General features: G+C 36.3%; 2 protein-coding genes and 1 long non-coding RNA gene across 4 annotated transcripts; 2 read left to right on the top strand and 1 right to left on the bottom strand.

The window, feature by feature from the left end:
• Positions 1-11,083: 11,083 nt before the first annotated feature.
• On the bottom strand, positions 11,084-12,126 carry LOC149682853 (uncharacterized). Of its 2 annotated transcripts, none has more exons than XR_016384146.1 (2): positions 12,080-12,126; positions 11,084-11,994 (listed from the first exon to the last, which is right to left on the bottom strand). It is a non-coding gene; the product is annotated as an uncharacterized LOC149682853 (long non-coding RNA). The 2 variants fall into 2 exon arrangements; XR_016384147.1 differs by having other exon boundaries at positions 11,084-11,999.
• An 8,437-nt stretch (positions 12,127-20,563) lies between these two features.
• On the top strand, positions 20,564-21,542 carry LOC149682854 (sialin-like). Its single transcript, XM_089871211.1, has 2 exons — positions 20,564-20,860; positions 21,200-21,542. Exons 1-2 carry the CDS (start codon positions 20,621-20,623, stop codon positions 21,527-21,529), a joined length of 570 nt encoding a protein of 189 aa, XP_089727337.1. The 5' UTR covers positions 20,564-20,620; the 3' UTR covers positions 21,530-21,542.
• A 402-nt stretch (positions 21,543-21,944) lies between these two features.
• LOC149682855 (sodium-dependent phosphate transport protein 1-like) lies at positions 21,945-25,713 on the top strand. The gene is made up of 4 exons (XM_089871212.1): positions 21,945-22,138; positions 22,202-22,334; positions 24,227-24,293; positions 25,648-25,713. The coding sequence occupies exons 1-3, from the start codon at positions 22,076-22,078 to the stop codon at positions 24,283-24,285; spliced, it is 255 nt and encodes an 84-aa protein (XP_089727338.1). The 5' UTR covers positions 21,945-22,075; the 3' UTR covers positions 24,286-24,293; positions 25,648-25,713.
• The last annotated feature ends 1,449 nt before the right edge of the window (positions 25,714-27,162 follow it).

Below are 27,162 nucleotides of genomic sequence, written 5' to 3' on the forward strand. Positions count from 1 at the left end.
TTTGGGGTTTTTATATTTATTTTCTTTTTATTTATGTGCTAATTAAATAGATAACGATTTCCCCCGTTTCCTACCGCGCTCCTCATGTGTTCGTTCTCGTTCGGTAGCTATCGTCATCTATGTTATGTTTGACTGGAACGTTTTGGCGGTTAATTCAAATGTGGGTTTAGATAGAGCTCACATAGTGTTAAATGAGCGTTATGCGTTTGATCATTTTAGCATTGCTAAAGGTAATTCGAGGGGATAATCACTAAAATGCGTAATCACTATAACTAAACTTTCTCTTTCAAACGTTTGTGGGCATAAGTCCTTGTTAGAAATTTATAATATGCGATAAGTGTGAATCGGCATAAGTCTGTGTTGTAAACTCATCGAGGGGATTATCACTAAAACTATCTGTTCTTCGATTCGCCGGAATATTAGAATTACGGCATAAGTAAATTTATACGGTTATAATTTTATCACTGTTTAGAGTAGGGAATCGAGGGCTATTAACTCTGATTTTATGCACGGTACATCATTTAAGCATTGAAAAAGATAGCGCTATTCACTCATTAGGGTAAGGCATAGAGGGGTTATCCACTCATTAGGGTAGGGTATAGAGGGGCTATTCACTCGTACGATATGGCTACTATTACGAACCCTTGGGCCGTCTTGTTTTCTCTTGTATTTTAAAGACAGTCCGTATTTCACTACTCGTTAAAATTTAATTAATTCTCCTTATTTTACTGTCACTGGTAATGGATTTACTTCCTCTAAACTAATTGAAATAAAAAATTCCTTACCTCAACAACATTTCCATTTTCCTAAACTATTTTATCATGAAATTTATTTTAAAGGAATTTAATCTAATTAACACATTCTTTTCCAAATTCTGAGGATTTTCCTCTAAAAAAGTTTTAAACACATGAAGTTTTCATAATGTTGCCAACTAAACACGAACATTTATTTTTTCTTACATACTTTCAATACTGTGGCAAAAATAGAATAGACTCGCCTCAAACATTAAGCACGACTATACCAAAGTTTATGCAAGGTTAAGTAATATAACTTTAATCTCATGGATTACATGACTATTCAAATGTACTTAACCTAGCTCTAGAAAATTAAAATTCTTTGGCTACTAAAGTTTGATTTGTACCCGCCCCAAAACACTGTTAAAGAGCCAATGTTTTATTTCATGTGTGCTTTACACACATGAATTTGAAAGAGTAGTGAAATACGGATTGTCTTTAAAATTCAATAGAAAGTAAAATAATATCCGCGCTTCTGTCAACTGGAAAAACTCTTTTTGTTTTTAGGCTTGGGCACATGAAGTCTTTTTTATATAATATAGATGTGATCCAGCGCCTACGTTTGTATTTAGAACAAGTTTTGACGTAGAAATACAGCTGCGTTAAGTAGATGTTTTCCTATAAACATGGAAACGAAACAGTTGCTCGCAAAATCGCATAGGATAACATCAATCAAACCATATATTTTTTCTGCATTTACCCTGATGTATTTGATTAAAATTGGTCGTTCCTAGAGATGTGAAATTGCCGTGACGTTTAAAAAAGGTAAATTACCGATTCAAATTTTGGGAAAAAATGAATTTACTGTTCTGTCCGAAATTTATGGTTAATTATATTTTCAAGCGTATTTATTCTATTAAACCAAGTTGATTTGTGAGCACTTTATACCAAGAGAAAGTAGAACAAAGTATAATATTTCATCCTCCACGTCACTTGCTGCGCCTTATTTGAGCGGTTAAATATTAACCGCTATTTTGTCGAAACCACCCCCCCCCACACACACACTTTCCAGGATCTTAGAGGCGGCGGACGAGGAGCTGCTCTCTCTGAGCAAGTTACTTTCCAACAAGGTTGGTTCGGCAGACCATAACATTTCTGCACACCTAATAAATTTATAGGACATTGGTCCAGTGAGGAAGTGACCCCTATAGGTGTCTCAAAGTTATATTATTTCCGACCCTTCTTAAAAGATAACCGACATTATAACTCACAGCAAGAAAAGGGTGAAAAGGACCGGAAATAATCAAAACACTACCAAGGTATCAAGGGACACTATTCTCTAAAGATTTAAATGATTAGGACCCCAAATCCAAATCTAAACAATAGGGTTGGTTCCACATGGAGATGTGTTTATAACCGTATTCTCATATTAACCTAACCCAAATCCAAATCGACATTTGAATCTCCCGCCAAACATTTACCTATCCCAAATGTACGTCACATCCTCTTTCAATGCGTAATTTTATTTCAGCATAAATTACACTTAGGCAATAAATTAATTTATAAATTTAAAATTAGAATTTAACTAATTTCAAAACTAAGCTTTTCCTAAGGGTTTTGAACCGTTTAATTGATATGATGTAAATTATTGGCCAATATCGTAAATTAAACGACGCCAATACCAATGTTTTTAAATCAATGAAACTAAAATATCAATATCAAATAATTATCTACTGGAAAAGATATCAAGCTATTCTTTAATTTAAATTTCTCATGCTTATTTTCAAAAGAAGATGAATTTTATTATATTCTGACGCAAAATTCCCGAACGTTTTTGGAGAAATATAAATATAATTTTTGTTTCTTCTGAACTATAGTTTCTATATAGTAACTTTAATAAAATGGTCTTTTGAGTATGCTTACCAATAATGGATTTTACTAATCGAGACAATTACTTTGTCTTTTAACTAATATTTTATAAATATTACTAGAATATTTTTTAAATATTAAAGATTATATTGTTATATCAGTTTAATGAGTTTAAAAAATTGGTATCGGTTATTCAGTTAAGCTTTGATATTGACATCGGTTAAATTACGATATCGGCTTACGATTCTAGTCTGTTTAGAACATTGGTCCTAATTTTGAAAAAACTGGTTGAAATCTCTTGAAATTTTAATGAGATTTGCAAAATTATGTATGGTATTTTTGTGCAAAGTTTTTCTCTTTCATAGCTTTTTGTAAGAACATTAAAACGAAAATTAACCATAATTTTATGGCTTAGTTTGAAACAGTTTATATTTGTTTCCTTCAGTGTCACTGGTTCGAATCGCTTGAAATTTCAGTGAGAGGCATACTAAAAGGTTTTAAATTTTCGTGCATAATTTCGAAGTTTTAAAACGAATAGTCTTTTCCTAAAATTTCCCTAAGCGACTAAATAGGTTGTAGGATTATGCAGAAACAAAATTTAAATGAATTTTTTGGAAGTGAATTGTTCGTTTGAAAACTTTGAAACTTTGCACGATAATTTAAAACCTTTTAATATGCCTCTCACTAAACTTTCAAGAGATTCAATCAAGTGAAACGGAAGAAACTTATTAAACCGATCGAAGACCAAGCCCTTTAATTAGGGCTAATTTTCGTTCTAATATTCAATTTAATTAAAATTTCCAAAAAATAGCAAACGTTGTTTTGAACATCTCTTTAAAATTACAACATATTTGAACCAGTAGTTTCAAAATTAGGGCTAAATAACTGTGTTCTTCCCATGGCCGGCCATGTTAAAAGCTGGCTCCTTGGATTTTTCGAGCGAAAAAGCCCAAAATTACCAACACGCACTTTTACATAGGAATAAATTGTGTCGAGGGGCTTATATAGCGTGTGAAGCCAACGCGTGATCGAGTGGGCTGTGGTTGTAGCAAGGAAGGCAAGAATGAGAAGTTGAGAACAGGGTAGCAAGTAAGACAGGTTTACAAGTCACAAACCAGTTTATTAATTGCTGGGACCCATTTATTTATTCCAAAGCCTGGGGTCAGTGGTCCCAGGGACCACTTTATTAATTATCGTTTTTGGAAAAAATAGACGGTGGGACCAGTTTATTAATTCGGGGTTCCTTTTTAGTATTTTTCTAGCTCAACACATTTTCTACCAATTCTACTCCTAAGTAGTTACTACTCCTTGGCTACAACTTCCCTACAACAGTTTTGTAGTCTATTGAAAATTGATCTTGACTAGCGTCTATACTCTAGAATGAGTCTCTTGTTGTCGACAGTCTAGACCATAGCCAGTACTAGTTGTCAATAATCGTATTAGGCAGTAGTGTATGGTCACATTACAGGATTTTGATCTGGCTTACTGATAGCGAGAGAAGATATAGACCAGTACGAACATTACATGCAGGGACCCAAACTTCCAGGTGAACGTCTCTATAGGGGATAATTTCAATCATCTCAGGAGACACCGCTAGAGGCATGACCGAGTTGGCTAGCCTCTCAGATGCAGTGAGCTTGGGCTGCCTCTAGTGTTGTCTTGTGGCGACAGGGAAATTATCCAGTGTGTAGGCGTGCCCCTGGAAGTTTGTTTCTCTGTGGGTAAAATTCGTATTGGTCTATTGGAACCGAATTTATGTAAAATGCAATAAAGAATAAGGATTAAGAACTTCAAATATCATTAGACATGTTGATTGATATTTAGTGGCAACTAGTTGAAAAATTGTGATAAGAAATAAAAGATAACTGTTTTTAACTTTGATATGCTACCTTTTCCTACAGTAAAAAATTCAAAATCAATTAGAATTTTCAGCTTCTTTACTTTTGTGTCTTTACGTACTTTTTATTCTCACCATTTTAGAAATTTAATTTATAGTGGGACCGGTAAAATAATAATTAATGCGAGGCTCACTGGTCCCAAGGACCAGTTTAATAATTAAAACCTGAGGGGTCGTTGGTCCCGAGAACCACTAACAAAATTCACCTTATTTCCAACCCTGGTTGAGAACCAGTCAAGGCTAGGAGTCTATATCAGTGGAGTAGAAATTTATAATGACCAGGATTTGTAAACTGGTCCCTCCTGAATTTTTATTTAAGTTCACAATTAATAAACTGTTCCTAAGGACCAGTAACCGCCGGATTCCGAATAAAAAAAAACTGGTCCGAGCAATTAATAAACTAGTTAGGGACCTGTGCTATTTCCAAGACTGATCTTCTTCACTTCAATTGGGAGTCCTGGGACTCGTAACAGGCCAAACATAGATACATATGACAAGGATACATTTCTCATAACCAAGAATGGCCAACCATGTTGTCTAATAGACAGTCTGGCAGCCCAGTATTTGTTTACCTCTGCTTCTATGCGACTTAAAAGTGTGTTACATATTCAACATAAACCAGAATTAATATCATTTAATTAAAGAAAATAAAAACGCGACCTCAAGCTATGTTCGTATGTCGAAAATTAGGAAAGCATGTTAAAAGACCAATAAACAGTAATGGTTTTCACCTGCAGAAATTAATACAGCGCTTTGAATTTAAATAATTAGAAATGAGAAATGTTATTAAATGAATAAATCTATACGGTTGCAGTTGTGTCGAAATGAGAGCAATTAAATATAATTTCAGAAACTTAATAACAAATTGTGCTACCAGGTATTCATAATAACTCCCGAAGGGGTCTTAATACGAACTCCTGGTGTTACGTATTTAACCAGAATTGATTTTAATTAATTTAACAATAAAGCGTTATAAAATAAAAAGCTTAAGAATAGGATCCTCTTAAAAACCAAAACCACGACCCATAATCGTAAGATTGAAACAATTTTTGGTAACGTACACTTGCGGCTGAGAAACATTTATTCCCAGTGATTTCAGAAACTTTGACTTCTTTGAGAGGGCTTAGTAGCAGAACATATTTAACATAAACCGGAAATAACATCATTTAATTAAACATTGTGTTATAAACGACTTTAATAAACACAGCCATAAATTGGAAGAACTAAGTTGGTATGTCGAAATTAAGAAAACGTGTTAGAGATCGAATGAAAAGCAATGGCTACCTTTAATATAGAATTTGAATTTAAATAATGCAAATGCAAAATGTTATTAAATGAAATAATCTATACATTTCTGTTTTTCATTATTTCCCTTGAAGAGTTATCGCCAACGTTTAGGCAGTGAGGCTTCATCGTTAAGGTGTAAAATTTACCTCAATAGCTTATTAATATGTCCCAGCTCTCACAGATAATAATGTAGTAATTGATTGATCTACCAGTAAGATTAATAATTTATTAGAACCTACCGCAAGTATTCGTAATGTCTGGCTTTTGTCCCAAATAACCGAAGTTGATGTTGCATATAACATCAACAGAACATAACGCTATTTTGACCGAGGCTTATAGAAATTGCTTAATAACTGGTGATTTTTAATTTTGAAAGTAATTCTAGTACTCTAGTAATGTTTAAAGACATTTTTTAGGAAAATAGCAAAAAATCAGACCTAATTAGCCTCCAGTTTAATTCCAAATCCAAAATTTTGGTTTTAACCGAGGGCTCAAACGCCATCTTTTTATTGCTTAATATAGCAAAAAATCAGACCTAATTAGCCTCCAGTTTAATTCCAAATCCAAAATTTTGGTTTTAACCGAGGGCTCAAACGCCATCTTTTTATTGCTTAATCTCCCTCTAACGGTGTGAATCACGAAAAAAACCCCGTAAGTCCACCATAAAAATTAGGGCTAAAATGCGTGTCTCTAACAGTGGTAAAACGCCATAATTTCAATACTCAAAACAACGTAAGTAAAAGTATGTGTTATTTTGATAAAAATCAATTCTTAAACTTAATTTTTCTTAATGAAACTGGGAAGGCACATCCATGAACTGTTATCTTTCATTTAAGATGGTTCCCAAACGTAACGAATGAATGGTTTTCTTTATATGCCTTCCTAGAGAAGGTCATTATTCAAAAAAATCCCATGTTATCTCTTTGGAAGAATATAGTATCATTCACCAAAGGTCGGATTCATTTTATGGATTCTAAAACCACCCTTAAAAAGTTTATTGTTTATATAATTAACTATTAGGTGAATCTTTTTGAAATTTTAACCACAAAATTAGGGCCTGAATTTTAGTTCACTGTCAAAATTTCAAAGCAGCAAACACAATACGAAAAATGTTACGGCCAATCAAAAAACCCTCCTTATGCATTAGAGGCAGTACGAAGTCTTATCTAAGAGAGCGACCGCTCTCCTAGAATAATAAGATTCAAAATCCAATAGGCTCTAAGACTTTGCTTACTAAACCACACTAATATTTTTGAAGGGTAAAAAGCACTAAAATAATCACATCACATACTTCCCGGCACGAATCCATGATCATTCGATCGGCTCTTAGCCTTTGCCACTCGCCACTATTCAGTCGGCAATGTAAGATTCCCGTGATAGCGGCCGCTGTTTAGAGCTGAGATCTCTCCTTCATTGATTCTCAGTAACCTCTCAAGCTGAAAATACGCGAGTACCGCGGGTCTTTTAAGGGATCAGGCACTAGCGTATTCCCCCGGTATTACCTCTTTAGAGGTTTTAATGCCGTAAAATTCGGGCGATATACCTACAATCAGTTCAATTTTTGAAATTAAAATTGTAAAAAATAGTCCCGAGTGTATTTCCGCGTTATACCGCCCTCAGAAAGACTTTATTACAGTAGCCAATTAGAAGACAAGAGGTTATAATATTGCGTTTTTATTTTTGCTTACCCCTCGTCAGATTTTCCGTACAGAGTAATATTTTGGCAAACGCCGTCTGTGATATCGTGTGCAAAAATAAAAACTCAATAATAACCTCTTGTCCTCTGATTGGCTACTTTAATGTTTAGGGGGTAAAAAACAGGATGACCCTCAAACGAGGTAGAAATCAGAGCTAAAGATAATTTTCACCCAAGTATTATACTCTCTTCTATTTTCTCTTGCTTATACGTAGTTTATGTGCTTCAAAATGTGCGAACTAATGGGAAATTGAGTGAAAACTGAACTCCGAAAATTTTTTCATAGTCCCTGGTAGTCTAGTATTCTTATTTTTCATGGTTTTGCAAAAGTCTTCGACTGTGAGCGCCAAAATTTCAACGGTTATTTCTCATTGCAAAATTAAGGTTAGATATAAACTGGTAATTTGTGGTGGTATTTGGTAAATTACCGGTGAGTTACGGAAGGTAAATTACTTACATCTCTGGACGCTCCGTGTTATAAAAAAAATATTAATAATAAAAATAATCTAGATTTATGATGATGTTTCGTTACATCGTATCTTTCCTGGGATGTATGGCCTTCACTGTGGTCTTCATGCTGAGGGCGAACATGAGCGTGGCAATCGTTTCAATGACATTAAAAACAGCGCCGCCACCTGTAGTCAATCAAAGTCGAATTGAAACGTGCCAATCTCAAAAAAATCAAACAACTCATTCGGAATCACTATTTCGTGTCAAGGTAGAGTTTTTGCTCCTTTTTATGTTCCATCTTTTTTATGATCCATCTCCTGGTAACAGGAATAAGGCCCGTGAGAGAGTAAGAATGACCGTATAACCCAGGTTTTACCCCTTCCTTTCCCCTTTAGGGGGTCAAAACCCGGGTTATAGGGCCATCATGCGCGTTGGGGTGACGTAGTGGGGGAATTTATGACGTGCCAATCATGTGATGGTGTTGGCAGGAAATTTTAATTGTTGCGCCACCTGGTGGTGGATTTTTGGCGAGGACTTTTAGCGTCCTTGGTGGTGCATGTTTTCGATTGTTGTGCCACCTGGTTGTGGATTTTTTGATGATGTAATTGATACCTGTCAAGATAGGCTTATGCTATCGTAGATCCTGAGAAAGATAGGCTTATGCTATCGTAGATCCTGAGAAAGATAGGCTTGTGCAATTGTAGATTCTGAAAGAGAGGTTTATGCTAGTCTCTGGTAGATACTAGTAGGTTTATGCTATATTAGATCTTGAAAGATAGCCTTTGCTATTGTAGGCTTATTCTATGGTAGATCCCGAAAATAAAGATAGGCTTATGCTAGGTTATTCTAGTTGTATAGGCGGAAGAATCCGAGTTTGTATTAGACTTAGGAACATTTATTGCGCACGAAATACTGATTTTTCATAGAAATATTAATACCGATTTTTCATACGAATACTGCTAAAATACACATGAATATTGATAAATACAATACTACCTAAAAACACCATTTTTATCATTCACAAGGTCATACGAACAATACTAAATAACACGGGATTTATATAAAATACACGCAAAAGTTATAGCTGAATACTGCCTAAAATACACATGAATATTGATTAATATACAAGAATTTATACAATACTACCTAAAAACACCAATTTTACTATGCACAAGTTGCTGATTAGAAACAAATTTGTAACCGCTTTTTCCTGGGTTCCCTGAACTAGCGGAAAACATAAAATACTAGGTTTCTCGTAATCTAACTGTGGGTTCAATTAAAGTCTACACAGAAAAAAATGTGTTAGGAAATTGAACACAATCCCTGAACATCTTCATGCAACACTCTCCTATACATGTTCAAAAATGAGAACATGTTCAAATAGAAATCTGTTCTTTTTTCTAATGCATTCAAGCCATTTTGTGTTTGATTTTGAACGTGTTTTTATTTAAGTGTTCTGCCTCTGAACATGTTAATTATGCAGAAAATGTGTTCAGGAGCTGAACACAATCCCTGAACACCTTCATGCGACTCTTTCTACTATACATGTTCAAAAATGAGCACATGTTCAAGTGAAAATATGTTCACTTTCTAATGTGTTCAAGACGATTTTTGTTTCGGTTTTGAACGTCTTTTACGTGTTAAGCATACACTCTAAGAAAATGGGGCGCGTTTTAACACCTTTAAAAGTAGTTTGGGGCCAAATTTGACATCATTAGAGGTGTTCATTTGCACCCCTGAAAGGGTTTAATAACACTTATGGAGCAATTGGTGCTATAAAATGGTGCAACAGAGGTGCAGTTTAACACCTTTTTAACTCTTATATCGAACTAAAACTTAATTTTTACTCTCACATGAGTGTTGTGCAATTCTTTAAAGGGTGCGGCATAGCACCTTTCAGAGTGTCGCATAACACCTTTCAGAGTGTCGCATAACACCTTTCAAAGTGTCGCATATCACCTTTCAGAGTGTCTCATAACACCTTAAAGAGTGGGTGGTTTATTAGCAATCAGTGGTATATTCACAGCAAGGTTCCACTTTGAGTTAAATTAAGAGGAAAGTTCTTACATGCAGAACTATACCGCTTTAAGCAATGCTTGCAGGGCCGGATTAAGAGGGGGGCGAGGGGGCACTGGCCCCCGGGCGCAAGTCTTGTTGGGGGCGCATAGAGTTAAACTATTCCCTCTTAGGGACATTTGCTGTTCTGTTTTTTTCGACTAAAGGGGGCGGCCCCCGGTGCAAAATTGCTTAATCCGGCCCTGAATGCTAGTTCTAGCATTCAGTGTGAAACTGCATAAAAGTTGGTAATTTTTACCGACTTAATAGCCTCTGAAAAAGGCAGAAAGTTTTTAATTACTATAATTTCATCGGGTATTAAGTTGGTTTTGGAGGCCATAATATCCAAGCAGTAGATATAAACGTTCTTGTTAAATTTAATAATCTCTTTTCACTAAGAATTTTTCGAGCACCAGAAACGCGTTTGACCTAATCTACTCTACAATATTTAAAAAAAAATTTCATTTTCTACTCTAATGATTCTCAAAATAAAGATAAGACATGTCACAAAAGTTGGCGTCTGTAGTCGCCCTACTAACATAGTCTCGTTTTTTTGTGTCGCACAATACTTTTAAGAGTATCGCTTAACACTTTCAAGAGTGCAGTAGCGTTGCTAGGGTTTGAAATTTGGGGGGGTGGGGGGGTTTAAGTTTATTATTCGTATATTAAAGATTTACAAACTTTTATTAATAAAGAGTACGGAACCGATCAGTTAGTGACTATGAGACAATTGTGGATGAAAGAATTTCACTCGTCTTTTATAAGTTCAGTTTCCGTTTGCTTTTAGTCCCCACTACTGTTTGATATTGATATTCATCTCTACAAAGATGAAACTGAACGAAATTATCATAATAATTTTTTACACTATATTGCTACAAAATTTTAGGGGATACGAGCAATTTTTTAGTAGAATTTACGGATTATTTTAAGGGGGCTAACTTTGAAATTTTAGGGGCGCTAAAGCCCCCAAAAAGACTTAGCGACCCCACTGCAAGAGTGTCGCATGACGCTTTTAAGAGTGTCACCTAACACGTTTCAGAGTGTCGCCTAACACGTTTAGCAGTGTTTTACAAAAGTACAATACCCTCTGATTACGAATTTCTTTGTTAATTTTATTTAAAGGATAAAAATATATTCTTTCATGAATATCATCTTTAAAAAATGCTTAACAATCAAGTTTTTCAATAATTTTTTACTGTTTGTATTGACTTTAATATTAAAACATTAATGAAAATGAAAGACCTTATTTAAGAAACCCGCAGTACTATAATTTTCCATTTTTAATTTCAAAACGGTTTTAAAAAGTTTTATTTTACACCGAATTTACACCTTAAATTGGCCCCACAAAAACTCAAGGTAATAAAACTCTCTTTGGGTGTTTTTAAGGTGTAAAAAAAGTGTTTTCTTAAATTACACTTCCCTTTCTTAGAGTGTACGAACATGTTAAGTACAGTCGCCGCAATTAAAAACTTTCTCTCTCGCGACGTCTTGTTTCAACAATAAGCCGCAAATTATTGATCTGATACAATTGATAAAAAAACTTATCGTATATTGTTGTTTTAATAAAGATTTGCGGCTTATTGTTGAAACAAGACGTCGCGAGAAAAAAAGGTTTTAATTGCGGCGACTGTACCTCTCTCATTCTAGAGTCCAAGAGAGATATGTACGAGAATTTCTTACTTGTAATTAATAATTAATAGGTATTACTGTACTGAGGTTTAAGTTATTTTGCTAGTAAAAGGACTATTAAGTATTGAAATATATATTTGTCTTGTAATAGTTACTTAAAACTTACCCACAAAAAGGATTACACCTTTAATATTCTGAAGGGCCAAGGCTTAAAAATCCTGCCCAAAACTTATGTGCTGTTACTTTCGGGATCGGTTTTCTTATTAGCACATTAGCAGCAGTAAAGGTTGCAGACGAATTTTAGGGAATATTAAAATTTCCCAAACATAAGTAAATGCAATTGCAAAAATGCTTTGTCAGAGAGTTCGTCTCATCGTCTGCGCTTTGCCAAGAAACGTTTTCAAGGCGTATAGTTAAATTAAATTCGCATTCCAAATATTTATTATTTAAAAATATGCTTACCAGTCTGGTGATTATTTTAGAGGGGTCTAAGTTTGAAATTTGGGGGGGGGGGGAATAGGGGGCTTTCCCCCCCCCCCCCCCGAAAAAAAGGCCTAGCGACGCCACTGAATCATTGAATTGTATAATTACTTCAAGTTTAAATTCATTCCTGGGCGACAAAGAAAAACCATGGATATAAAGAATGCGCGTGAGGAAATAGGTTTTCACGCTATATGATAAGCAACTTCCTATCTCCGACGGGACCTTATTCGGTGTATACTCTGTTCCAGCTTTAGTCGTCAGCACGCACAAAGCTACGTTACATAGAGATCTAGCTTAGAGTGTGCTGAGAACCAAAGCTGGAACAGAGTATATATCGAATAAGCTTCGACGAAGTACGCCTTCAACTACAAGGTTTACAGAACATGAAAACAAATGATCGCGTTCGCTGTTTTTAAATTTTTAATGCGTTCATTGTGAAAGTGTTAAGATTTTGTGTTCAACTGTTACAATTTTTCCAAATAGAAACAAAAATTAGAAGTTGAACGCCAAAATTAAGCGAAGTGTTCAATAAATTACACTTTTTCATCACTTAAACATATCAAGAAACCAAAATCTGATTTTTGAACACAAAAATGTGTTCAAATCATTAACACACTTTTTTCTGTGTAGGTTGTGAATATAGGAGTAATAACTAGAACTGATTTAAATGTCCAAACGAAATCAAATTTAATAGCATTAAAATACCTAACCAAGGCAGGGACGGACTGACTAACAAACAATAAACAATTATAAGAATTATTTTGAAATAAGTACTGCTACTTCATGGAAAATAGTTTATTTAAAACTAAAAATCAAAAATTATCTTCGGAAGCTTTCGAACCGTGTTTTTTTATATTGTGGAGGTTTCAAGGCAAGTAGGGCACATACGTCCGCGGCCAGGATGTGATTACTCAGGATTCAGTATGAGTTTAAGCAGGGAAGGAATTGAGGTTTACTTGTGAGGTGACGGAAGGGGAGTGGGGGTCAAGTCGCCTCCGGCGGACACGGGGCAGTCGGCACCTTTAGGGCAGGATCGCCGACATGTGTCGTATTCCCTCAACCTTTGCCGCCCAGAAGCTTGGCTTACAGGAGTGCGCCACACTCCCGGCTTCGAACCGTGGTTCTTCCTCAGCCGTACAACTTAAAATGAATTTTTTACATTTCATTATCAGCAACAAAAAACAATATTACCCCATTTTTTTAAATTTAAACGCCCCCCATGCGTTTATTTTTACTGTTCCTTCGTCTAAATTTAAGCTGCCCCTATCTCTTATGTACGCTGCTTCTTTAAAGCACCTCTTCTACCACCCCACCTCCTGACACAATACCTCTACCGATTCCCAATCTATTTCATGCTTCTTGTTATTTTCTATATGTATTGCTAATCCGTCATTTTCTATTTCATTTTTTACACAATTTTTATGTTCTGTTCCTCTTTTTCCTAACCGTCTTTTTGTTTGGCCTACGTATTTCTCATTACATTTACATTTAATTTCGTAAACTATCCCTGTATTTTTTTTTGTTCGAGGACAATTATTATTCGCAACTAAAAGGGCTGGCAATGGGAAACCCATTATCGGCACCTATAGCAAACTTAGTTATGGCTAGGAGGATAAAGGGGTGAAGGAGTCTTCGACTGCCCGTTCTTAGAGCTCAGGCTTCGGCCTCTCCGATGGGAGATTCGTGCAGGCGCACCTAGTTACATTGGTTACGCGCATCACGTGACAACGCAAATCCAATTAAAAAAATAGCGGGTTTTTCATGCTAGCTTAGGCCAAAACTAAAGATCTCGAAAGATTAGTTTTGGAACTCTACGTTAGAAAACAACTTAACGCTTTGTATATCAAAGAAAGGCTTAATGACTTACGTAAGATTTAAAAATAATATTAATATTTATCTTCTTCCTTACGAAGATAGAAGGAATTATTTTAGAATAAATCAAATACATTTTAAAATGAAAATTGAAAAAATATCTTTAATATTAGAACCTATACTTTTAAAGAAAAAAAATTAACTTTTTTACTTTATATTATGGCCTTTATTCCTACAAAACCATCTTTTGATATAAGCCTATACAATCAATCAAATATTGACAGGTAAAGAGAGGAGATCGGGAAAACCCGATTCCTCCCCCTTGAGTGGCCGCCATCTTGAATTGCACTATACTGGCTGCATATTCTCTGATATAGTAAATAAAACGTTAGAAAATATACAATTCACATTTGAAGGAGAGGAGAATAGAAGTTTAATGGTTAAAATTATTTGTAGACCGAGCGATGATGCTTAAATTGGAAAATACCAGCACTTGCGTCTTTGCAAGTTCATGTCTTGTTTTTTCGATGAAAGACTAATAGTTTTCTAATAGCTATTTTGTTTGTAGGATCATTTTTCTCTGAATTTTTGCTGTTAATTTCAGGATGAAGAGAGTAGTTTTGTAAAGTGCCTAAAAATGAATGTACCGCCACTTCAGTATTTGCATGGTAATGTCTTGTTCTATCAATGAAAGAATAATAGTTTTCTAAGAACCACTTCATTTGAATGTTACTGAACTCCTACTTCATTGACTTCAGCCCCATCTGCACAGAAACTAAAACTAAAGATTTGGGTACTATATTCGACGCTAAGTTACATTTTTGTAGGAACGTCACCAAGACTATTAGCTTATGTCGTCGCTCCTTAGAGATTTCCCTTAAGTTTTGTCGTCAGTTGAAATCTCTGCGTGACTTCCGCATCATATATTTAAGCCTAGTTCGTTCCGGGTTGCTGTTTGGTTGGCTTGCCTGGGGTAGCTGTAGCAAATTTCTCCTAAAAACAGTAGCACTACACCTTAATTTTATAGAGTTCAGTCATAAATACTTTTTATCTAAAGCTACTTATAATTATGGACTTGATCTCCTCAAAATTAATGACTGAATCGTGTTACTTTTATTCACAAGTTAGTTCATAACATTCTCCCGCTCTCGATTCTATTAAATGCTTATAATTTTTCTATTCCTAAACATTTTCGCAGCCCAAACTACATTTTACAATCGCAGTATAACAATTAGGATGCAAATGCAATTCCTTAACTAGCGTTTTTGATCTTTTTTCGACCAACTTATCTGATGTACATAAAATAATTCGACTGCAACTTATTGAAGGTTACTGAATGTTAAAAGAAGAGAGAGAGAAAAAAATCACTGATTTACTACTTTTTTTTCCAATTTAAATTTGTATGCGTGACTATTTCATTTGTGCGTTATTCTCTTCACATTTTGTATTGAAAATGTGTACAAAGTGTATAATCTCGTGAGTTGTTTTAAAATTTTTTATACACAATAAACATTCAATTATAATTTTTCTCTGAATTTCTTTGGTAGAAATAATAAAGAAACTCCCAAATGCAGATCAATCGAGGCTCCAATGATGATTAAAAGAATGAACAGCGGAAATGTATAATAAAAACTAGATTTAATAACATATCTTGCTTGTTTGTTATCAGGGTTGTTTTTTGATTTATTGAGGTTAATTCCTGGATGAGGAGAGAAGTCGGTGTAAAATATGGCGCTTGAAGTTACTTAAATTGGCCAAAAAAGTGAATAATCACGATTATGAAATAGAATGAATGTATGTTAAACATGTTTTGCTTCGGCTATATTAATGCAAAGTTAAGACAATAACATAACAAGTTTAAACATATACATTCAGTCTGTTTCATTATCGTGATTATTAACGTTTTGGTAGCTAAATTGACTTCAAGCACCGCGCTTTACAAAACTACTCCATCCTGGAATTAACTGCAAAAATTCAGAGAAAAATGATCCTTCAAACAAAATAGCTATTAGAAAACTATTAGTCTTTCATCGAAAAACAAGACATGAACTTGCAAAGACGCAAGTGCTGGTATTTTACAATTTAAGCATCATCGCTCGGTCTACAAATAAATTTAACCATTTTTCATAACGTCGGGATTAATAATAATAATCCTTTATTGTTTAGCAATAAACAATGTGTACCTTGTGTTTAAAACATGGTGGGAAATATATTTCAAAATCTACATTTTACACAAATATTCACCTTTTTATTAAGATTTGAACTAACATTATCTATATCAACACCAATGTTGTAAAACGAAGCATTTTAAATTTCACGCCAAAGTGTAGATTTTCCCGCCATCTACGTGTTGCTGTTGGAAGTAAAACATCCAGTGGTTACCGTGCATGTCAATGGGCGGGGCTTTACCTTTCCCCACTCGGTCTATATCCCACTCTAGTTCAGACGTGTCTAAATTTAATGCCTTTTTGGGCCGTGGTCGAACCATTTGTATTGCATTGTCATGAATGGAATTTGTATTTAGAATGATTTATTGCTTTGTTAATTGGTGACGCATCCTACCAGGTGGTCAAACATTTAATTGATTCCAGGTGATTGCCACAAGGGCATTATCCGGACAAATCTCAATAAGTTTAAGATGTTTTTGTAGCGTTAGCAGAAATCAATGTCAATACATCATTAGACCGAAGCATTATCTTTCATTAATACTTACTATTTTTATCAAAATTATCGGCCGTGTAATCAAATATTTGTGGAAAACATAAAATGGTAATGTAAGAAGCATCATTCGCAAGGCCTTTCGTATTAGAAGTAAAAATCAATGGAAACGAAATCGATCATTTAAAATTTCTAATGGGAGATTAAAAAAACACCCACACGAAATCAGTCATTTACATTGTATTTTACCGACACGATTTAAGATAAACCTTAGCTAAATTTATCAAAATTATTAAAAAAAAGTACAATTTTCAATTTCGTCTTGCACAAATATGATTCCTCAAAGTCATTTATGGCTTTGTTATATGTGGATGAACTTGGTCCCTAACAAAAGATTTTATTCCATTTCATCAGTTATTTAGATACATTTCAATTTATTTTGTCCTTTATTTAATTGGAACTTTCCAGGTGTGTGGCTTGTGATCTTAAGGGGGTCCGGGCTGAAACTTAAGAAAAGAATTTATCCCCTTTAATCTGTTTTAATTTCACTTAAACACGGTCGAGCTTGTCTAATTTTTTTATTGAATCATTGCACAGCATTTTGATCAGTTTAGATACAATGGAATTTATATTTATAAATTTGGGGGTTTAAATAAGACCACTGCTATTTATCTAGCGGTACTCTCTAATTTGACTTTTTTAAATAGGCTACGCTCATTATTCAATTATTTTATCGCGGCAAAAAAGCAAGGCTTGCAGAGACATAACAGGAATACATTCATTTAAAACTTAAAAGGAATCATTTTGCCTCCATATATCCCATGTTTATTTCTATGCGAGTTTTGTGGTTCGGACTTGAGAACTTAGTAGTCATAATTCAGACGTCTTTCTATCTGTGATTTTAATTTTTGGGATCAAAGCGAGGTAGGGTACACAAGGTGCAACGCCCAGCGAGGTAGATAATTTGCCACATAAAATTCGTCAAGCATTATTATTAGTCTAGCTCTTCCCTCAGTGTTCGCCTAGATTTATGTTGAATGATTACTATTAGTTGTATGTATTCCTATCCATAATTATATTTTTCATCTCCTGGTAATTATTCCCAATTCTCGGTTGGGAATTTTTCTATCCTATGATCTCATCTTGAATTGCCCGCAGCTAGGAGGATATAGGGGTGAAGGACGGACGACTCGGGTCAAACTAAGAGCCTATCGTATACTACGATATGGCTAAAAATTAGTACATGGGTTGTTTTTGACCCAACAAAAAATATACTAAAAGTCCCCTGCTGTAGAGTGCGAGCTCTCGCCGCCATCTTGGAAAATGGCCACCGGGAATTACAGCTACAATGTATTCCACGTTCTTCTTCAAAAATTATGAAAATTGGTACACATAATGATTGGAGCCACATGAACATCATGAAAAAAGTTTACAGCTGTGTTCAATAGTTTGGTCGCCATATTGGAAAATGGCCGCCGTGAATGCCAGGTACAGTATATTTTACCATGTTGTTTTAAAATTATGAAAATGGATAGGTATTATAATCACTGTGTGAACCTCATAGTAAAATATTGAAGCCATTAATCAGATAGTTTGGCCGCCATGTTGGAAAATGACCGCTCTTAATGCTAGGTACAGTATATTTAACCATATGGTTGGAAAATTATGAAAATGGATAGGTATTATAATCACTGTGTGAACCTCATAGTAAAATATTGAAGCCATTAATCAGATAGTTTGGCCGCCATGTTGGAAAATGTCATTTAGATACTGTATATGGATCAAAAATTATAAAAATTGTTAATAATTATGTAGAAGACCGTCTAAACATCATACTTGAATATTGAAGACGTGCTACAGTTAGTTTGGGCACCATCTTCGAAAATTACTGCTGGAAATGCTAAATATATTTCAAATATGTAAATCTTTTTGAAATTCCTATTTTGAATAGATTATTTTCATTAACGTAATAAACAACAAAAAATAGATTTCTCGAAGTTGAAATTATCGACGGCTTCTTTAAAAATGGCCACACGAAAATCATTGCCCTAAATTCTGAAAGAAAGAAGAGTTATTCAAAGCTGTTATTCTCAACTTGCTGATAAGAGAATATGATTTAATAGGGGGTTTGTACATTCTAGTGTTGTTTAAGATTAGATTTTAGACAAATCTCTAACATTTCATTTATTTTCATCGTCATCCTGAAGATTTTTCACAATAATTGCATGTCAGAACCCTTGATTAGGCGCTACACCTAGCAGGGGGCCTTATCAGCGCCCCTCCCCATCATATTCCAAACTGAACCTCCATAACCGCCGTCATGGTACACGGGATCGGCCAGTGGGCCCGACAAACGCCACTCAAGAAGGTGACAGAAGCTGAACACCGTCAGCGGCTAGCCCAGTCAGGAGGTGGTCGATGACAGGGATGGATTAAGGTAGCAGAAGACTCGAGGGGACGGGGGAGTTCTCTCCAAGCACAGCAGTGCCATTCAGCCCAAACCAATAGTGTATCCGCGACCCCTAGAGGGTTGCCAATACCCCAGTAGCACTGCCGACGTAGGGCCTACATGGTCGGCTTTGTGTGTTACCGACGAGTTGGTAAAAAGTCACTAATAAGTCGGGAGAGTAATGGTTTGAAAGTCGAAATGTCCGCCTGGAGGGACGATGGCCCGCCGGTTTTCCTACTGTTTTGAGGCTACTATAAAACGACTGTTGGCCGACTATATGTCGGCGTCATTATGTCTACCTAAAGCCGCGCTCAATCCGACGATTTCGCGGCTTTTTAGTATAGGAACGGTAAGTCGTCGGTAAAGGGCTGGTAGAGTAAGGGTTTGAGAGTCGAAATGTCCGCCCGGCGGGACGACGGCCCGCCGGTTTTCAGACTGTTATGAGGCGACTATAAAACGACTGTTGGCCGACTACAGGTCGGCGTCATTATGCCTACCTAAAGCCGCGCTCAATCCGACGATTTCGCGGCTTTTTAGTATAGGAACGGTAAATCGTCGGTAAAGGGCTGGTAGAGTAAGAGTTTGAGAATCGAAATGTCCGCCCGGTGGGACTACGGCCCACTGGTTTACCGACTGTTACGACACGAATGAAATACGACCCTCATCCAACACGTTTGAGAGTCGACTTAACCGCCTGTCAGCAAGAGGTCCGACGCTTTTGCGACGATCAAACCTTAACTCGAGGCCCGATGGTTTTGCGACGATCAAGCCTTAACTCGAGGCTTCATTCGCTTATAGTAAAGGATACTGATACCTAGTATTGAAATTTCTTTAATACATTTTCAATGAACAACACTTAAGAATTTGTACTTTTTATATTTCAAGTAACATGCAGGTCAATTGTTCTAAATTGAACTGTTGCTATCATTTTTAAATGCCAAAATCACGCTCGTTTTTAACTGTGTACAAATCGCCGGTCAGACAGTGGAGGCAATTCTCTAACTTTCTAACCGAGTTATCGCAAGTCAAACCTTGAACAAAAATCGGTGGATGTCTCGTGAATTCTCCTCGTGCTGATTTAAAAAAAGAGGTGGTCAATTTAAAATTTTACCGTCTTTAGTTATAAACCAAGCGATAACTTCTCGACCTTCGTAACCCTTTCGATAAGTTACCACTCTCGTGATGATTAAAAACGGTAAAATTTTAATTTTAACACCTTGTTTTTATTAGCACGAGCGGAATTCACGAGACATCAGCCGATTTTGGTTCAAGGTTTCAAGACACACTTAAATAATAGCCTATTCAGATCTCGCGCTTTCATAGAACGCATGATGTTGGCATCAACCCTTAACGATAGTTATCGATCACTAGCGATAACTCGCTTAAAAAGTTAGAGAATTTCCCCCAGTAACTGTTCTCCGATAGACGACCTCCCTAACCAATATCAATCTAAATGGTTTAGTATATTCTTCGGTTCCGAATTTTATACTACTATTCCTTGAAGCACCTTTTAAAAAATACGGTAACATCTGGGGAGAATTTACCATATTTTTCTATTGAAGTGAGGGGCTAGTGTACAAATAAAGGTTACAATTATTTTAATGCAGAAAAGGGAATTTGATTGGGACGAATACACGCAAGGAGTCATCTTGGGTTCATTTTATTACGGTTACGTAGTGGCTAACCTGTTTGGCGGTCGCTTGGCCGAAATAGTCGGCTCAAAAACAACTATATCCGTCGCCGTGGCCTTAACTTGCATATTGACCTTTTTAACTCCAGCTGCCGCTCGACTCAGCCCCAAGGTCTTGATCTGCGTTCGCGTCTTGGAGGGTGTTTCTGAGGTAAGCATCAAAGAGTCCATTCAAGTTTCCTGGTTAGGTGGCCGGAGAATAAAAACACGTGGCCATAAATCTGACTACCTACAGGGAAGACTTTTTAACCAGAGGATGGGATGGCGTAGTGGTTACCGCTTTTGCCACGCAGCATTAGAGTCGCAAGTACGATTCAGGCTGTGGTGCCGGGTGAAAAAACAGTGAACAAACGCTTCTAAGAAGCTACGCTAGAGGCTGTGCGAGTTGCCAGTCTCAAATGTGCATGCTCATGTCTTTTTAATTTTATTTTTTTTTGATATAATGAAATCTGACTTATGGAGAACTTGCATTATTTCATTTGTGGTATAGGGTCTGCTTTTTCCCTGTTTATCCACGCTCTGCTCCCGTTGGTTTGCAAAGTCCGAAAGATCGACCCAGTTTTCTATCGTTTCGGCAGGAATGTCCTTCGGCGTCACTCTGGGGACGCTCGTAACTGGGGTCTTGTGCTCATCGGATATCTTCGGTGGCTGGCCATCCGCTTTCTACATACCTGGACTAGTCGGCTTCCTTTGGCTCGTCATCTGGTTGATTTTCGTCTCCGAGTTTCCGGTTAACAATCGATGGATCTCTGAAAAAGAACTGATGTACATTATCAACGGGCAGGGTAAAGAAAAACCAACAGCAGTAAGAACTCTTTGAAAACTTTGGGGATAATAACTCCGATCCAATTTCTATTCAGACTTTGTATCTGCAAAAATAAATAAAAACAAATAGCGTTTGACTGAACCTTGGAGTAGTGACGAGAAATATAGGGGGTGAAATCCGTTTCGTAAATTGATTTCCATCTACCTTGCTAGAAGTAGCTAGAACGGTAACCGAACGGCACCGAATACGCCCGCTTTGCCTTCAGGCGAGCGCTATTTTTTGGAAAGGGTTTAATCATTGAAAGGATATGACATTGAATAGCCTAAATAACGTGCTCATCTGACTTTCAAATAGGATAACGTCCACGAACAAAGACAGTTAGGAATGGAGGCTGTAAACTTTTTGTGTTTTATTTATATTTGCTAACAGCAAGAAACAATCTTGTAAAGGACCTAAAATATAATAAAAATAATTAAGGTTTGTAATTATGTGAATTTGGGGTTTGTTTTGCAGAACGCAAAAATTCCTTGGTGTAAAATATTTAAATCTGGTCCTTATTGGGCCATCCTCATTTCGGCTTTCTTCAATGGATTCTCCACCATGCTCTTATTAACAGACATCCCAACTTTCGTAGGCAACATCCTTGGTTTTGGGATAGTCGTTGTGAGTTTAGTGATCGTGGCCAACGGCATCCGTTTTAGTTAATCAAAGGTTCTTCTTTTGTAGAACGGGATTCTCTCAACAGCTCCTTTCGTCTTAGAAGGCGTCACGACTGTCATTGCAGGATTGATATCCGATGTTCTAGTTTCTAGGAAAATTTTGTCCACCAACAAAACAAGGAAATTATTTTACGCTATTGGTACGGTCCATTATTCAAGTCGTTCATGTTAACCACGAATATCAAACTACATTACGAAGCGTTACCAGAAGAGAATAACAGAAGGATGACACTCTGTATCCTCTTATTACTTTATCTTAAGAAAATAATATATAGCTCCCTATGTGTTTGAAACTCTCCATTTAAGCCATGTAAACAGCATTTCCTTCCATAAAAATTTGTAAAAAGTATATATTGCCGCCTATTAAAGAAAGATATAAAAAAGTTTTGGAAACTTTCAAATTTTATGTTGTACTTAAATCGTTAAAGGTTTTGAAGATACTATTATGATAATTTTTAGTTATTATGTTCAAGTGAAAATTATCATAATAAATTAGCTAGCTCTGAATTTTTGATCTAGACAACCGAGGTAAGGAGTTTCTTGAGTGCGCGGCAATATGTCCCCTGCTTTTTGCTGACCCCTTAGACGGCGGTTTCACCCCCATTAAACTCGTAGTACCAAAACATCTCCCTTGGGGCGTAAAAGCGTAAGCGATCCAATTTTGGAAGGAAATGCTGTATTATGAAAATGTTCTACGATTCACGCTTAAAGGGAGTTCTATATTATTTTCTTATGACTTTAGTTTTGTAACATGACTCTTCCCAAACTCACCCTTTTCGTTTGCTCTCTTGCTTATCAAACTTCAGATGGGCATCACACCGCAGGGTGATTTCTAGAAAGTTTTGATACAAAATCCTCAGATATCAACCAACAAACCCCGTTTTGACGTCGGACAAAAATCAACAAGCGCGCCTTGGCAAATTGCTAAGTGCTAAAAGAGTAATGACGAGGGAACTATTTATTGCGCATCTGATTCGTTTTAGTAACCTTGCTTCAAATTTTATGATGTTGGGAAGAATAATGTCACTATTACCCCGCTTAGCGGTACAGCTCTCTCGAAGAGAAGTATTATTTATTTGTGGCGTTCCCTATTAATTGCCATTTCCGAGCACCCTTTTCCCCGAAACATAACTGATGGTGTCATCAATATTAGTTTAAACACACCAATGCTCTATTGTACGCGACCAGCAGTGATTCGAGCGTAATAATTTATATTAAAATGGTTAAAGGTTGTCCTGCTATCTTTGACTTCCATTTTCTTGCCATAATTTTCCAAGCCATACATTCATATAATTTACTAATTTATGCCAGTCAAATCAATTAAAACGTACGGACGTTATTTCGTAATACAGATTTTGCTTCTATTTATAGCTGTCATTGTTGAAGTTGGTTTCGGTTTGGCAGAATCATTATAGTGAGTACCTACTGCTAAATAGTAGCCAACGGCAAAAGCAGTTTGATCTATTTTCGGAAATGCATCTTATGGTAGCGTTGATGAATTATGCTGTAAACCTGTTAGGCATGTCTTCTACCAGGAATTTTAAAGCAAATAACAGGGAGGGCCTAGTGTAATCATGATGAATGATAGGTTTTGAGTCATGAATAATTTATCTCTCGTTGCGCGTTGAAAATCGCGCCCGATACTGATATTGCGTTGCTATTTCATAGTCATATGGGCTCTTGACTTTATTACTAACGCGTTAGGAATATAGGCGAACGACCAAATAATGAAATCCCGGTTAGAAAGACGTCAGAATTATGACGCGTGACGGAGAACCCGTAAGTCCTGCCCACAAAACCCGCCTATAATCAAACACGGAAGATATGAGGCACAATGATTCCCATTAGCTTATATTTGTAGATAGTTAATATTCATGGTGTAGACGAACAAGATCGTGTTGCTGCATTTAAAAATCATTCAAGTTCCCGTGCTTCTGTTACAGGTTCCATTTTACCCGCCATCTGCATTCTGTGCATCATTCCATCTGGATGTAACCTAATATTAACGTCAACCCTGCTTATTTTATCGAAGGGCTTCGACGGTCTCACCATAGTTGGACCTGGTTTAGCTCTATTGGACATGGCTCCTAATTTCTCAGGTGAAATATAAATAATAATCAGTGAAATTTGGAGATTTGACATGGATATTGGTAATATTCCCATTGGATAGAATCCTGATGGAACGAATTCACATTTGTACAATTGTAGACTTGTGGCCAAATTTTAAACAATTTTTTGTCCAAAGGATGATTTTCTGCTGAATGGGAATATTTATATGGAAGGGCTTTCGACTGAATGGGATTGGTTTACACATATAAAATCATAGCGTTTTTCTTGAGTAGCCTAGCTCCAGTAGCGCAATGGAAAGAGTGTGTTGGATGATCGAGCGCCAAGAGTACTTGGGAGGGGGAGCTCTTTAAGGTAACGGTAAATTGGGTTTGGTTTTTGTTAGGCTAGGTTTAGTTTGGTTAGGTTTTGTTGGGTTAGGCTAGGCTAGGTTTGGTTAGGTTAGGTTTTGTTGGGTTAGGTTAGGCTAGGTTTGGTTAGGTTAGGTTTTGTTGGGTTAGGCTAGGTTTGTTTACGTTAGGTTAGGTTTTGTTGGGTTAGGTTAGGTTTCGTTACGTTAGGTTCGGTTAGGTTTGGCTAGGTTTTGTTAGGTTTGGCCAGGTTTTGTTGGGCTAGGTTAGGTTTGGTTTGGTTTGTTGGGTTTGACAATTTCCAACCACAAAAATTATTATTACGTACGAATAAATGTAAACTTAAAAAACAACAATTTAAAAAAAAAACAGAAATGAAAGTTCATAATTGGAAAAACCGCCCAAATTGCGGTATGCGGTCCAATGGGATTCAATCAAACAAGACTTTCGATCCAATGGGATTCGACCCAATGGTATGCAATCGGATATTGTGCTCCGATGACAATCTCCTAGTAATCTAAGCGTACCGAGCCCGCTAAAGAAACAGGCATATCGCCAATAGTCCAGATAGCTTGCAATTTGTGGACGTATAGTTAAAAACTCCGGTAATAATAACGCAATAGAAGGAAAATGTCTTCGCGGCATTTTGCCGAAGAAAAGGAGAGACTTTCGTTTCGCTTACCACCAGGGGCCGGGGGGGGGGGGGGGTTGTTACGTCAATAACAACTTTTTCAACTTAAAATTTAAACGGTCCGCCGACCTCTTTAGAGACCCTTTAAAATAGGAAACAGCGGTAGCAAACAACGCAAATGATCTCCCTAATAAAGGGACAAATATAAACGCTAGAAGAAATTCCGAAGACCTTTAGCCAGGAAATTTTTTTCCAGAATCTCGTTTACATATTACTATCGGAGTATCGGCAATAAATTAAAATATAGTAGTACTAATGGTACCGATATCATATTTTAAGAGAAAGTATTTCAGCGTTTTTTCCAAAGGATGCTTTTTTTCTTAAACAGAGGTTTAAATATTACAGGAACATTGACTGGAATTTACAACAGCGTATTTTGTTTGCAGGGAATAATAGCGCCATTAGTAGTTGGACTACTAACCGAAAATAACGTAAGATTATGTTTCGCCTTAGCAAGCGGCCTTAAACGCGGTTATTCAAAGAGTGAACTTATTAGTTCTATAGAACAAGAAGAACCACAGTTAGATTAATATTATACGCTTCTTAAAGAGCTGCCTTTTTTCTGAATATAGACGGGGAAATATTCAAAAAAATAATGATCTCCTACTTAAAAGTTATAACCATTTATTTGGTATTAGAAGCATCTGCGAGCCAGAACCCGCACGGAATTGGTTGAACCGATCGAGTTGGGGTAAGGGGTTCTGGGTAGCATACGCTTGTTAACATGGCGAGGCAGTAGTCCTCGTTTTAAGGCAAATTAAATGCTAACTATTTTGTAAAAAGAAATAATCAATATTTTTTTATATTTTTCCTTCTATATTTAGAAAAACCCCGTTCTTTTAATGTATAATGTGTAGAACGGGAATCTTTTCCTTTAAAGGAATATGTACCAAATAAAATACCGATCCTCATTTAGTCCTCCCATAACCTAACCTTAAAAAGTGCTGTGAAATTTACCATTTCTTTGAATTTTTATTGAAAAAGCGCTCAGTTTTCTTATCCCATGCATTTTAAAAACGCTTTTAAATCCAATTAAATAAGGAAGGGGGTATTTTTCTCTATAAAGTTTTAATAATATCATTAAATTTTTAACTAGTTTTGAAATTTTTGGAATAATTTTAAGACTTGGTTCGCCCAAAAATCTATTGTGAAATTCGAAATGCACGGAAAATATTTTCGTTTCCAAGTTTAGATGTCAAAAGTGCCTCTGGCCTTGATGGGATTTCTAATAGACTCCTTATGAACTGTGGTCCCTCATTAGCAGTCCAAGTGAATGGGGCTTTGCGCGTACGTCACACCTATATATAATAGTATTGGTCCATTTGAGCGCCACAGAGCTCTCAAGAATCTCGCTGTGTTTTCGGTGGGAAAAATTAAATCACGTGATCGGCCGCCATTTAAAGAGTGAGGGATTTTTTCGCATAGCTAACTCAATCACGTCCGTGAGCGGGTGAGCCTTTTTTGTTAACTGATTATCGTCTGCTTCATAATTGAGAGAATTACAGTGCACAATTATAAAATGACAGTGTCCTAGCATTCTTCTTTATTTTTTTACTATACATCCACGTTTAGAAATTGAGGTTTCCAATTTGATTAAATAGCATTAAAATTAAGCCAATTAAAGATTCCATAAACAAATATTGACCTTTACGGATGTTTTTGTTCTAAATACGGAATGAATAGCAGCCGACGACAATCGGTCCAAAAAATACTAGGGAAAAGTGTCTGGAAGCATTGCACCTCCGAAAATGGGGCTAAGTTTCGCCGCCGAAAATGAGCGACCGCCGTATCGGCGGCGTTACTTCATTATGGACCAAGACTATAGCCCAGGACCTTTATGGTATGACCTAGAACATTTGA

Source organism: Phalangium opilio, unplaced genomic scaffold, assembly GCF_054372755.1.
Source record: "Phalangium opilio isolate 3A_F unplaced genomic scaffold, DU_Popi_V2 ptg000037l_1, whole genome shotgun sequence".
NCBI classification, from domain to species: domain Eukaryota; kingdom Metazoa; phylum Arthropoda; class Arachnida; order Opiliones; family Phalangiidae; genus Phalangium; species Phalangium opilio.